This window comes from Cannabis sativa, chromosome 6 (genome assembly GCF_029168945.1).
Source record: "Cannabis sativa cultivar Pink pepper isolate KNU-18-1 chromosome 6, ASM2916894v1, whole genome shotgun sequence".
In the NCBI taxonomy this organism is placed as follows: domain Eukaryota; kingdom Viridiplantae; phylum Streptophyta; class Magnoliopsida; order Rosales; family Cannabaceae; genus Cannabis; species Cannabis sativa.
The window spans coordinates 25,650,260-25,665,260 of record NC_083606.1 but is presented as its reverse complement, the minus strand read 5'-3'; the positions used below and the strand labels follow the sequence as shown (position 1 = coordinate 25,665,260).

At 35.9% G+C, this 15,001-nt stretch overlaps 1 protein-coding gene across 1 annotated transcript; it reads right to left on the bottom strand.

Moving 5' to 3' along the window:
* Positions 1-5,618: 5,618 nt before the first annotated feature.
* LOC115694772 (organelle RRM domain-containing protein 2, mitochondrial) lies at positions 5,619-10,367 on the bottom strand. The gene is made up of 4 exons (XM_030621858.2): positions 10,048-10,367; positions 9,283-9,351; positions 9,091-9,197; positions 5,619-6,035 (listed from the first exon to the last, which is right to left on the bottom strand). The coding sequence occupies exons 1-4, from the start codon at positions 10,196-10,198 to the stop codon at positions 5,937-5,939; spliced, it is 426 nt and encodes a 141-aa protein (XP_030477718.1). The 5' UTR covers positions 10,199-10,367; the 3' UTR covers positions 5,619-5,936.
* Positions 10,368-15,001: the final 4,634 nt, after the last annotated feature.

Sequence of the window (15,001 nt, the reverse complement as noted above, 5' to 3'; positions counted from 1 at the left end):
GGGTTTAAGATGAATTTATAAATCAAATAGACAAGCAATTGATAAAGTGAACCAAAACATACACAAATGAATGAAAAATACTTCTGTTTCTTTATTGATGTTGAATAAAATAGATTACATTGAAATGGAGTTTTATTGATGTCCTCGATCTTCAGTACTGGAGAGTAATTTGGCTCATTGGACCCTTCTGGCATTTCCTCATCTTTGGATTCATCGTCTGAAGAAATCTCTATTACTTATACTATCTCCTCTGTTTCTATTTAAGGTGGGCTTTTTAGTTCAAGTTCCAACATTTCTGATCACTTCAAAATAGTCTGGCATTTCTGATTCTTCCAAATCTCGTTCATTTGTTGCGTTCACAAATTTAGTTATGTCCTCCATACTGTCGTCACTTAGCTTATATCGTATGTTCTTGACGCGTTCTTCTTCCATGTCGTTTGTTTCTACAATATAATTCTTTTCGAAAATAAAGTTGTGGAAGTCAAGGGTTAGTTCACATATGAATGATGCGTATCGGATTGCATCACCAAGATCCGAGACCCGGTGCCAGTCGTCATTGATATAGTAGAGAAGTTTGGGGACGTGTGACAAAGCAGCCCTTAGAACTAGAAACTTTTCTCGTGATTTGATTAAGGCTTCCCACACCTCTACTACTCTTTTAATTTCTTCATTAATTGTGATGACCTCTCGTAGAGCTCTAAGAATCTTATCCTCTTCGTGGCGGATATTTTCGATCTTAAGTGACAGAATGCTTTTTATTTTTACAAGTACTGTTTCGTTTGACGCCTTAATTCTAAGAGACATATCTTCCATATCTGCAATAATTTTTTCTTAACTATTTAGTAAGACTTAACATAAGTAGATAAATTTTTATATAAATCTTTATCAGATGAAATAAAACTTCTTTATTTATTTATAAATTCCAAAAGATAACAAGCTAAAGGAGTTACACTAAAACTCTTAACTAAAGTAGAGCCATACTAAAACTCCTTATTATATAAACAAATAAACACATAAAAAAAATGCAACTTGACTTTTTTACTCTTCTATGTCTGACCCTTCCTCTAACATATCTTCTGTCAAATCTACGTAGTCGAGTTCTAAGTACACCAGGTTTGACAAGATTGGTAACTTTTGAAGGAATTCAAACCTAGCAACATTATTGGGTCGATGATATATTTATTATTTAAAACCATTAGGGTGATATATGGTGTCGATAATTTTGTACTGATCTACTAGGCTGATCATGAGTAGGTCATATCTCTCGGCCTCATCTACCCCGACATGCCCTAAATGTTCCCAATTTTCTCTTAGACTACGTTGGACATGTGGCATATTGAGAGTGTGCATCAGAGCTATGTACTTCTCATGTGACTTCAATAAACAATTCCAACGGTCTATTACATTATCCATCTCCTCATGTATTTTGTTAATTCTATCAAAGACTTTGTTTTCTTCTCGCATGGGTGGGGTCTTGGGGACTCTCTTTAAGGCTTTAATATGCCTAACAATGTGTTTTACTTGCTCTGGTCTTATGATGTTGGTGCTTAGTTGATTCTGTTCTGTAAATAAAAAAAAAATGAAATTACTAAAATGCACATAAAATACAATCATGCAAAAATAATACTTGGTATCGAGTGGAACCTTTTTAGTCGATATGTGTAACTCGTGAGAATGTTCAGGACCAATATAACTGTGGCTCTGATACCAACTGTAACGCCTATACTTTTACATAAATCACTAATTTATTTATAAGCTTTAAAATGCAGAAAAACCTATAATGTCGCTTTTATTTATAAACATAAAATATTTCATATTTGAACTTAGTTTGGACTTAAAAGGCGTAATAATTAATAAATAAAAATAAATACGACATTAATTTAATAACTCTTAATAAAATAAATAGAGTGTGCCCTAGACCACCCTCATTTATATGGTCCTCAACGAGTAACACACAAGCCTCCAAGGTCTTACTTGCCACCGGCTTTCTAAGTTTTTCAACCTTAATATGCACATGGTAAGTTTGATAAGGGTGAGCTACTAAACTCACTAAGGAAATACTTGTCACGTAGTCACATAAAATAAAAGAGAACATATAACTAAAACTTAGATGCACATATTTAGACAAATAGCAATACATAAACTTAATTTGATCATTAGTAACTAATAACTAGTTTCTAAGCTAAGTCACATAATAATAATTACGCCCGAGTCCGATTTTGGCAAAGAAACCTGAACTATTATTAGCACAAGTTAGTGTTAAGTTAATATTTACTTAACACTAACTTGTGCTAATAATAGTAATGTTACATCCTAATTCTATAAGTCCAACACCTAATGGACTAAACCTAAAAGCCCATAGTAATCTATAAAAGTCTAGCTTATTAAAATGACAAAAATTTTCATAACTTAAGGAAATACTATTTAAGGACCAAATAACATATTCTAAGCAAGCAAGTATTTCCACATCGAGTTAACTAACGATAATAATAAAATATATAGTAGAAAATAATAACAAAATATTTATGGTTATTACAATTTCCAATCAGTTTTGCGAAAAAGGGTTTTCAGGCATTTTTCTATCATTAGAGATAACAAAGATACAAGCAAACTCGGGGAGAAAACCACAATCACAAGGGCATGAAAAATGAGCCTAGCGCCTACCTGGTGCAATAGTTTTGATCATTCAAATGTCAATTTTACTCCAAGCATTCTCTCCGAAATAGTCAAAAATGGGGTAGGAGACCTCATCATCAAGTTCTAGAACCTTGGAATTATCAAGACGACATCCCCGAAGCTCTGAAAATGAGCACCCAACGCCTAGGTTGACAAATGGCCTGGTGCTTTGGATTCTTGCTTATCCGATTTTGATTCTGTCTTGACTGTTCGTCTAGATTTTCATAATAACTGAGAGTTATAAAGTCAGAATAGTCAAATTCACAACTTCATATTTTCACTTTTTCGACAAAGTGATTCACTCAAAAATTGGATAGTTTCGAGTATCTCGTTTCTGCAGAATAGCAATATCTCTGAGAACTGGTGACTAGCTTCACCAGAATACAAAAATAGTCTAAGTGATGTCAAAATATCACTTAGGCATACATCTCTGGTACGTTTTCCCACTCACCCAGCACTCAAGTTGACATCACATGTCAACCTAGGCGTTGGATGTTAACTTGGGCGCTGGGATATGAACCTGGGTGCTAGGCCCAGAACAACCTTTAGTAAAATTGTCATAACTCACTCAATATTGATCTGAGTGTTGCGGTTTAACTTGAGTTTCGAAGCTATTTCAATGCTCTATCAAGTCATGTCTCACATTTCAATCGCAGTTCTAAAGCTATCAACTCCAAATTTCACCTCAAGGGAGTTACGAATTTAAGCAACAACTTACCCGGAGCGATCCTGCCGTCGCGACTCGAACTCTGAAAATTGACGATCAACCTTAGAAGTTAATTTTCACCGTTAGATCATCATCTACGGCAAAAATATCCTAATATATTTTTCCATATTTTTTGGATTATTTTATTCACAATTAATAGGACCTCCTTCACCTATAAAAAGAGATCTCCTCTAACTCATTTTTCATATTCAGAAAAGTAGCCATAAGGTCAGAGCATCTCTCTCTAGTTTTTTTCTCTCTAGAAATTAAAGCATCCACACTTAGCCATTTTTCTGTACTCCATCTCGTAAGAATAAACACTCGAAGTAGACATAGCTCAATTACTATTGCGATACAGGTAGTGAACTACTATAAATTGTTCTCTCTATTAATGCGTAACATATATCTCATTTCTCGCCAATCTAGTAAGCAGGTATGGCTTAAAAGTCTTTGTCAAGATTTCTGAGTCAACATCAGTGTTGCAAGAAAGTGGAGCCATCTTTTTTAATTGGACTTTCTTTCCATCCTTCATTTCGCTTTCTGGTTAGGATTCTTCTGTTTCTTTTATCTTTAGATGAAATTTCACGCCTAACAGCTACTCCTTTCTTACTCGCTATGGAGGCCTTATAGAGAGGTTTTCCTCCTAAGGATTTAAAAGTAGAGAAGCTTGTCACCTCAACCAACCTTAGGAAAGATGGTCTAATTGCTCCTCACTAGAGCATAAATGGCTTCCATATCAAAGACGCTCACAGTAGCGATTCTCTAAATCTTAAAGAAGTCATTGCAGAGATAGTTTCTAATGAGCGAAGAAGGCTATCAAGAAAGATCAAAGATGGTCGGTTGATTGAGCCTGACTATATCCAGAGCCTATGAGCGAAGAACCAGAGCTTGAAATCCATTTTAAAGCAATCAACCCCGATAACGACACTCTGGGAGCAAGCAAATCTAGAAGAGGCAATTCTCCCTTCCGCTTACTTTGTGCTCCACGTTTGGAAGATTTAGATGAGCTTGATCAGGGAGGTTTTAACCCATACTTCTTGAAGCTAGATCACCATAGATACCTCATGGTTGATTTTTATGATAGAGTAGATGAAATAGTCAAAACCCAACTCATTTTCTTCTACCTACCTAATGTGTTAGAGTAGATTCATTCATTTTGATGAAGTATTTAGGATTCATTCTATACGGTAGCTTCTTAGACAAGGAAGATTTCCCTCTATGCTAATGGGGATCCAAAATATAGTATTATTAATGGGCAAAGTCGGTATAGAAATGAGATAAAAATAAATAAAAATAGCCCACATTTGAGAATTTAACAAGTGAGTCGCGTGCTAAAATTGAGTACCCCATGAGTTAAGGTCCTTGCCAACAACTTGCCAAAAAAGCAAAACGCAACCACCATTGACAACAAAAAGTAATGTTATCTTTAAAACCACGTGTTACAAAAGTAATAAGCATTGGAACAAAATAAGCCCAAAAAAATATAAAAACTTGGACTCCAAAATCTCCAAGATAAAGAATAAACTAAGTTATATATACTTAAAATAATTCCAAAAACGCGAAAAAGTCTTGTTAATAAGCAACTCCACAACAAGTAAGTCTTAACACAAATAGATAAACCCACATGTGAGACCAAGTGTCAATGCACAACTAAAAAGTACTCTCTCAACAACCAAAGAATAACACAAAGTTCCTAAAAAACAAACTGTCTTTCCTAACATGGCATTGCTCACATAACTCATATGAAGAAGAGCACTACCACACCAAGCATGGTACAGATCATAAAAAAAAAAACACTGCAACACCAAGCATGACAGAGCTCCCTAAAAAAGAGAGCACTGACACACTCAAAGTGGCATAGCTCAAATATAGCTCCTCTCCTCAAGATGGCGTGGCCAGGAGAGAAGTAGATTTTTCATGGCTATTCATTGTTTTGAATCGTATTGTTTATGAATCAATTCCTATTCATTAGTTGTATTTTTTTGCAATTTTTTGAAGAGTCACAAACCTTAACAAATAAATAGCTTCGAATTAACAGATTTGTTAAAATATTCTGTAAGAATAAGATATGTACCTACTGAAACTATCCCAATATATAAAAAACTCAAAAAATGCAAATGCTAAAGCATCAATGTAAACTTGAAATTCCTAGCAAGCACCATAACTATTTTGAGTTGTTCAGTCTTAATTGGACCTAAACTTTTTAAACACATCACCATTCAACAAACAATAAATGTAAAACAAAGACAAGCCCAGATCTGAGCAAATCTATCCATTATCTAAGCTTTGAGTCTCTACTTTTACACATAGTTCAAATCCTTATAAATGTTCATGAAACAAACAGCTCTGCATACAAAATTTCTTATGAATGACAATGTGATGACCATATATTACCTATTCAATCTTGGTTTATATATGATGCTCTCCCAAACTTAAAACTGCCATGATGGAGAGTAATCAACCTTCAAATTAAGATTGTCAGCTATATAATGATAAAAAATGATATTGATGGATGCAAAATAAATAAAGAACCACGTCTCTTCAAGTTTAGGAGTCACTGACGACCATATGGAGAAGCCATGTTGTTTTCGTGTTGGCCGAATGGAGGTCTAGGTCTTGCATACTCTGCAAATATGACCCAACCATCAAGAAACTGCAGAGCACAAGCAAACAGAAAATAATCAAACATTACAGGAACATTTTCAAAATATATGAAATACTTAAAAAAAAAAATCTTCAACTATATAAATAAGAACGTATTTATTTTATTAGGCCATGTTTGTAGCTGTAACTGAAATCAAGAGAATTGATTATCAGTGTTAATTCTTTGGTATTGAAACACATAATTGAGGGTTCCAAATTTCTAAATTTGAAGTTTATAAGGACTTGTTATAACGGAAGGGTGAAAGGATCGACCTTCAGTAGAGCATGTGAGGTCGACTCTTGTGAGTCAGGAATTGTTTAAATGGATCGAGTATTATATCACACCTTTAAGAACAACCACGTGTTTCTCTTTTTTGTTTCGTTTTTTTTTTCTTTTTTCCATATTTACTTTTCAAGAGAAAAAGGGATCATATTATTTAAGGGGTAACAAAAACTGACCATCAAAATATTGCAAGCAACTGGGTAAGCTGTACAATCCAGTCAAGTGTAATAATTTTAAAACTGCGTAATTATCGGTCTATACAGTAAAAAAGAGCTAACATGGATGGATGTACTATTTATGCCACAAGATGCATTTTCTATTCAATAGTCCATCACTTAAAAATTCTAAAGTTAATCATGCTTGACTTTGAGCAATGTTAATCAAACCAAAAAACATGTGAAGACAAAGCATGCTAGAAAACTCCAGTTGGTCGTAAAATCAGTCATCATTGCAGGAAGCAGCACCCGTGTATATACAAGGACTTAGAGTAGAAATATACACTATCAGCTATAACCCAAAATAAACACTAGTTAAAAAATGTGATAAAGTTACAATATCGAGCTTTCACCAGGCTCGTTTCTCCAAATTCCCAATCTTTCGAGAGGATTGGTCCTCCACATAGAGTCTATTCCTATTTAATTCCAATCTAGTTGAAATGAATCCCTCACCCCTATATTTATAGGGTTCAACCATAGTACAGGGTTCAACCATAGTACAATGGGACAACTCAGCCCCTTAATTTTAAAACAACTACTGATACAAAAATAGGGAAAAAAAAATACTAAAAGACCAGAATGCAAAATAATTCCATGCCAAAGCCATTCCCTTGGTCTCCTAGAGTAAACAAAGTGTATTGTGGCTTATTAATACCCCAAAAACCTTCATTTTGTCCTTAAGGTAAAAACGTGGAAATTATTCTTTAATGGAAGAGATATCTTCCTCTGTAGCTTCAAAATCTAAGATAGAGAGAGAGTGCCACTTGATCAACAATCCATATATTTTCGATTTGTATTCTCCTTTCTATTGTTTTTCCCTCATCAAAAATCCATTGAATGTAAAAAAACTCTCAGTGTATTATGCACCCCATTCATACAAGTTTCTTGGTCGACAAAGATCATCAAACTCTAAAATCTTAGCAGTTGTAGTGACACTACCAGTGGCATCTTTCTCTCTTCAAGCAGCAGCTGTCCATTGCAGTGCTACTTGGTAGAGAGCAAATGTGTCTTTCTTGCAACGAACAAGTGCTTTATGAACAATATGCAGGGGCATAAGCTGAGATAAAGACTTAGCTAGTTTGCGGCATGTTTTGTGTTTATGGGAACACTAGTGTTGTATGGGACACTGTAAGCCGAATGGTTCAGAGAGCATAAGCCGATGGGAGATAGCGGATTGGGATGACTTCAAGTCTGAAGAGTAAGACTTGGTGTTATCAAGTTTGTTAAAAGTTAGTGAGTCATCGGAGAATGAAAGGTTGATTTTGGAAAATGGACTTGTGACAGTTTTGAGAGCCGACACAAGCAGGAGCCACAAAGCAAATTTGTGGTTTTGGGTGATTGATAGATCATTGACCACATGAAAGTAGCTCAGAGGAGCGAGTATGCAGTTGTTCAAAGGGGCCTTTTGCATGAAGCCATGTGTGTGCGGTAGGACAGGAGGGCCAATGTTGAGAACTTCGCGAAGAGATTTTGTACAAGAGTGCACTTGGTGCTGCATTGGGTGCAGTTGGCTTGCAAGCCTCACCCATGTGGGACACACAATTTTATCCTGCCATCAGAGTGTCTTGCTCAATTGTCATCAGAAGGATGGTGCGCCATAGAGTTGGCGTGTGAAATTTCCGAAGGGACTTGGCTTCAGTGGAAGCGTGTTCTGTAGGTGCCGTTGGGTACGGTTGGTTTGCGAACCCACCCCGAGGGGTACACCATACTTAGTCCTTGTCAAAAGGAGTATGCATTGGACAATTGGCGGGTGAGCGACTAACAGAGGATGTGTTAGCTTCAAGGTCAGTGTTGCAAGGGCTACTTGGTTGATTGGAAGGACGTTGTGATTGACTCGGAGGAGTTCATGTTGGGGGAAGTATTCTAGTGCGGAGGCACTACTCCATGGGAGATTCTGAATAGTGACAGTGGCACAAGTTCTATGATCGAGTCCAAGAGTGAGCGAGGGAGTTCGCCACCAAGAGGGTGGTTCTACGGAGGTAGAGGGACAAGTGCAGAATTAGGATTCGGGTGAAGCTTGGAGTAAGCTTAAGAGTCGAGATCAGGTGGATTTGCCTGCGGTCCGTCGATGAGGGCATCGACATGTTAAAGTGGGGGAGAATGTAACGTGCATGCCAAGACGGCACGTTACAAGATAATCTACAACTGTACAGTATTGACTCTCGAAAATTTGGTTTCGATGGAGAGAAATGATCTAGATTTATTCAAGACAAGGAGAAATTAAAACATAGCTATTTTTTGGAAAAGACAAAACTTTGGATCGTTTTTTGGCTCAAGAGAGTATAACATTATTTCATTCTCCATTTCTGAATTAATAGGGGAATGGGAGTTTTTGTTATAGTTTGTTTATAAGCTATTTCGGATTCTGTTTTGGTTTTCAATTATGTTCGTAATCCTGAGAGGTTAGATGTTCGTTGCTCAAGCTTTAGGTTTAGGCATGCTGCCTAAGCCAATCTACTTTGTTTGTCACATATCTATACAATTCTTAAAAAAATCAGTCTCATTTGTTATAATAATAAAAAATAATATTAAATTAATGAAAGGCATAAGGAACGCTATAAACTCACCTTTCCATCCATACCCTCAATACCTTTCGCGGCATCATCTAAGGTAGCATATTTTACAAAACCAAAACCCTTTGAATATCCAGATACACGATCAGTCACCACTCTAGCTATAAACAGCAAAAGATTGGTGATTAATAGTTAATAAAAATAATATTGGGGTAATAGATTCGAATAAATGAAAGAATTATATACCGTGCACAACTTCTCCAAACTGAGAAAAGGCTTCCTGCAGTTTTTCTGTTGTTGTGCGTTTACTGAGTCCTGGATGAAAGTAGATAATAAGTTCCAACATTGAAAAGACAACAGCAGCAGAAAACATGTATTGTCAACATATTAAACAAAGAAAAAACATATAGTTTACACTCTGCAGAAGAAACTTATGAGGTTTACAACTAAATTTTTATTTAAGTACTGATTTGATTGTAATTTGGGCTCAGCAAAAGGAGAGTAACAAAGGAAAACTTGAATGTGAAAAAAAGTAGCATTAGGCTCAACTCAACCCAACCAAAGAAAGAACAACTTAACACTCATCCAGCTATTAAACATATTATTCTAGATTAAATAAACAATAATTTAAAAGAAAATTACATAAGAATGAATATCTAACCCAACATATAAGCTGGTGGGACAGAAAGTAAATGGTAAGAAAAACCTAACACTTTGTACTATGGACCTACATAAAATAAAACACCATGGTATGTTATTATGCAGTGTACATGAAATGGGGTTGTATGCGTCCTAATCACAGATTGAATGAGAAATATAGCAAAAGAAAAACAAAATACCATCTTTATTTATCTTAATACTATCAAAACACACAGATAGCCCAAATCAACGAATCACAAAACAAAGCTTTGAGCTATGTTTATAGAAATAGAATATTAAAATAACAATGACCCAGATAACAATGAACAGCATCAAGTGAAAGGAAAACAAAAATAGTTAAAAGGAACATACCAGAGACGAAGAGGTTGGTGCTGGGCTCAGCCTTCTCCCGAGCCTGAGCGGCAGCAGGGGACGGCGGAGGAACGAAATGAGAAGTTGAAATCGTGGAGAACAACCGTGATATTCCGCGAGGTGCCGCTGCTGCCGCCGATCTTAGAGCCATCTATTCTGTTGTACCTGGGTTTAACCTTAAACCCTCTCTTCTCTTACCACCTGATTGTCTAGAAGAAGATTTTGTGTTGTGTTTGGTCTGGGCCTTGGCCTTAGGGCCTTCCAATGAGCGGTGGGGAGAAAATATTAAATTACAGAGTTCCCTCTCTTTAAAAGATTTTAGCATAAATGTCCCTAATTTTCGTCTTGTTTGGCAGTTTAGTACCTAAAAAATAATTTGGTAAAATTGCTGGAGTTCCATATAGCAATTACGTCCTTTTTGTTTATTTTTCTTTCTCGACGCTGGAGGTAATAAAATGGAATAGAATGGAAATGAAATAATCTTCATTCCATTTCTTTATTTGGTTGCATAAATATTGGAATGTCATTCTAATGGAATAGTTTTTACACTATTTTTGTAGAATAACTATTTCATTTTGAAATGAAAGAAAAAATCATTCCAATGCATGATGAGAAAAAAAACATTAGTAATTTTATTTGTTTTTTTTTTTTGAGTATCGCGTAATGGTTTTTACAATCATATATTAGCTTAATAACTTAAAGGTCCTAGGTTCGAACCCATGACCTCTCCCTTTTTCCCATTCCTCCCTCACCACTAAGTATAGCGTAATGGTTTTTACAATCATATATTAGTAATTTTATTTGAGTTCATTATATTCCTATTCTCATTCTCTTTCCTATGTTTTCCTTCCTCTCAATCAAATGCCACATAAAATTTAGTTTTTCAAAGATTTTTTTTTTTTACTTTTCTATACAATATAGGAAATCTATGATACAAATACTAAAAGAGATATCTGTTTCGACATCCAATTTTTTTTTTATAATCATGTATGCTTTAATTATTACGATCACCTGTAAATATTTTAAAAAATTATGAATAGTTTATAGTGGTAAAAATAAGTTTGAAACAATTAATTTCCACACGTATAAGAAAAAATAGTTATGCATGCAATAAATATTTGAACTTTATTCTCACTATAAGTGATGCCTAGCTCTCACAAATCTAAATAGTTTCACTTGGGAACAGGACAAAAGTCCTGATCCGATAGGGAAATGACCATCTTAGCGAAACACAAAGCAGTAACAGCTAAGCTCACTGTTGAACAGATAACCTCTTGGAGCTTATATTTCCAAAAAGATTACCACCAAGCGTGGTCCCCACCAGTCAGCGTGGAAACAAGAAAAGCATTATAGCTTGTCCCTTTTGTACAAATGGCAAAACAAGTTTCCCATAAAGCAAAATAATCATTGGGATTCGCATACCCACTACTTTGACACACACCTTACCTATGTGCCCATAGGCGGCTCACACAGTCAACTGTCATATCATCGACGAGAAGATTAGCTCCACTCTGTTACGGTTATAGGATAATTTAGATATTTTGTTCCCTATTTTTCAATTGTCTTCTGTTCATTACATTCTGTCCCTTGTCTATCGATTGTGTCAGTTATGACAGTTATATTAGTTTTGTTAGTTACAGGTCAAGGGTAGTTTAGTCTATTCAATTGAATTATGTATCTATATAAGCTGTACTCATTTCCCTCTTTGATTAATGAGAAACTATTCTTGATAATTCATTTCGTTTAACATGGTATCAGAGCAGTATGATTCTCATTCTCCTTCTTGAAATTCGTTGATGCATAAACACTCTCCTTCTTCCTTGTTGATCATCCATGGAATCTTCTCCGACTCTCTCATCCGCAACCAGCCAGAACAGAGCAACATGTTCAGGTGATTCATCGTTCACTCCCGTTGTATTTTCACACAAATTAGCCACCAAGCTCGATCACGATAATTACCTGTTATGGAGACCTCAAGTTCTTTCCGCCATTAGAGGTCACAAACTCCAGCAATATATCTCTAAGACTTTCACCCCTCCACCACAATTTCTTTTGGAACAAGACCGAATTACTGATAACATCAATCTTGCGTTCATGGACTGGGATCAACAAGATCAACTCTTGTATTCTTGGCTTCTGTCTTCTATGACAGAACCAATCCTTACTCGGGTCGTCACTTAGCAAGATTATGGTCTGATCTATCCACATATTTTGCTTCACAAACAGAGGCGAAAATCGATCAATTCACCACTGAACTTCAAAATCTCAAGAAAGGTGCTCCTGCTCTCAATGAGTATCTTCTAAAGGTGCGTTCTCTAATAGATAAACTCAATTCTATTGGGCATAAAACTTCACCAAAAGAACACATTGCTGCTATTTTTTGTGGTTTGCCGTCTCCAGATTACGACACTTTTGTCATCTCTGTAAATTCAGGAGTTGAACCTCTCGATGTTACTGCCCTTGAAGCTCTTCTTCTGGCTCAAGAACATAGAATTGAGAGAAAGAATAGGGATCTTGATTCAGCCTCTGTCAATCTTGCAAACTCCAATTCTCGATCTCGAAGCAACTCTGGCTAGCCGGGAAACAATCATTGGAATCTGTTATCCCAAATTTTACACTCTGACGTGGCATCACGAGAATGGTGACACGTGGAGTCCACTTGGAACATCTGCTCGGGGAGATAGGCCGAGCAGGATGCCTCGCTGGCATGTCCTGAGTAAGATATTCAGCGATTTGTGCAGAGCAATCAACACTTAGCGAATTCAGCTTTCGCATCATGAGTCATCAGCTCAATCCCTATAACTCAGGGATCAATTTACGTGGATACGACATACACACGATCCCACTATCAGTGTACTCAGTCTCAATCCCACGATCCTTGCATTCAGCATTGATCCCACGATCTTTCTATTTATGCGCATTGTAACGAGAGAGGAAACTCTTCCTCCTCAAGTTTCCCAGCCCTATAAATAATGATACATGTTCACTGGGCAAGGGGACCGGGGGATTGAAAGTCGATACGCAGCTAAGCTAAGACTATATTATTATCTAAGAATTATATATTCAGAGATATTTTTGTAAGAGCTATAAGAAAAGGAATCTTCTTCCTTGTTCTTAAGTCAATACAAATAACGAGGATTAGGCTATTACTGAACTACTCGGGGCTGCACCTCTATAAAATTCATGTGTCTTATTATTGTTGATCATAGATATGGAATCTATAGCTTCTATAAGTATTTAGAAGTGAAACGATAATTTCTTTCGAGCTTGACTGAATAGAGATAAATGATTGAGATCTCATTTCAGTAATTATATTAATTTATTGAAATATCATTTATAAGTAGCTAAGTATTTTAATGATAAAATACATTGAAGGGTAGAACGGTAAATTTGTCCTATTTAGTGTTGATCATCTATAGAGGATCTTTGACTATTAGGATTGTAACAATGGATAATCATAACGTATCTATATCGTGGTACATATAGAGCGTTCTATATAATTGAGAGTGCTATTCAATTCCAAATCTATAGTGGTGCAATGCAAAATTAATAAGTTAGGGAATTTACTTGGTGAATTCTAAATCTACTTATTAAAATTCAAGTTATATAGACCCATGGTCCCCTCACTAGTTGAGATAATACTGCTTGCAGACTCAGTTAATTGATTTTAATTCATCAATTATAATTCTAAAATTAGACATGTCTTATTTATGAATTTTCACTAAGCAAGGGCTTAATTGTGAAGAAAAGAGGTTTTGGGGTTAATTTATTAATTAAGAGACTTTGCATGGTCTAATTAATAAATAATATAAATGGCAATTTTATTTAATAATTAATTATAATTATTAAATAAATAGTTCTGACATTTAAAGGATTGAATTGGAAAATAGGGTATTATTGAAAGAAGAATAATTCGTTGAAAAAATTGTGGCAAAATTATAACTCGAAAGTGGTCCAATATATGGCCGGCCTTAGAAGTTATTTTTGCCCAATAATTTATTCTTTTTTAATCCATATAATTCAGCCCTAAGCCCTAGTTGAAACACTATAAAAGGAACATGATGCTCTCACTCATCCAACTATTTTTTGGCTAACTATGTCTACTCCCCGAACTACTTCTTTGAGCTTTATAAATTCATCTGCACTGTCTAAGAATTCTCACATCGAACCCACACTAAGCCTCTTGATATCTTTCCACAATTCTCCCAAGGGTTCAATTCCTCCTAGGATAGCGACCAATCTTCCTTTTTAGTCAACCCCTTCACTTGTGTAGCCTTGGTAATAAATCTACTGAGGTATTCCTTTACAGGCTCCCCTGTATTTGATTTACTTCAACCAGGTCCTCTAATTGATCTAGGAGCTGCCTAGAGGAGGATAATTGTGCAACTCTGCCATAAAAGAGTTCCATGGATTGAACTTCCTTGGGGATAACTTGAAGTACCACTATTGGGCGGCCTCCGCCAAGGTAGCTGGAAAAATTATACACCGTACATAACCTGTTACAACTTGTAAATCCATTCGCATCTCAAATTACTTGATGTGAGAGAGTGGATCTTCTTTGCCCGTATACATTTTTCATACGAACATTTTGAACTTGTGCAGTAGATCGAGGTCATTGACTTGTAGTGAGAATGGTGATCCTCTTATTCGGTCAAGTTCTATGTTAGTGAGTTTTGGGCCAGTCGGGCTTTGTACGAGGCTCTTAAGTTAATCTAATTGGGCTTGCACCATTGGATCAACTTAACATGCCTGTTGATCAACCTGTGTCACTCGTGGACCCCTTAGAACTTCACCAAGCACATAGTTATCCACATTAATTGGTTAAACATTAGAAGGGATGAAATGTTCATCCTGACCTCCTCTTCTACGATTTAGATCGTCTCTTAAGTCCTGTACAAGTCCCAACATGTTGAAGGCTGATTCACTTGGAGGCATATTTGGTCGTTATCAACAG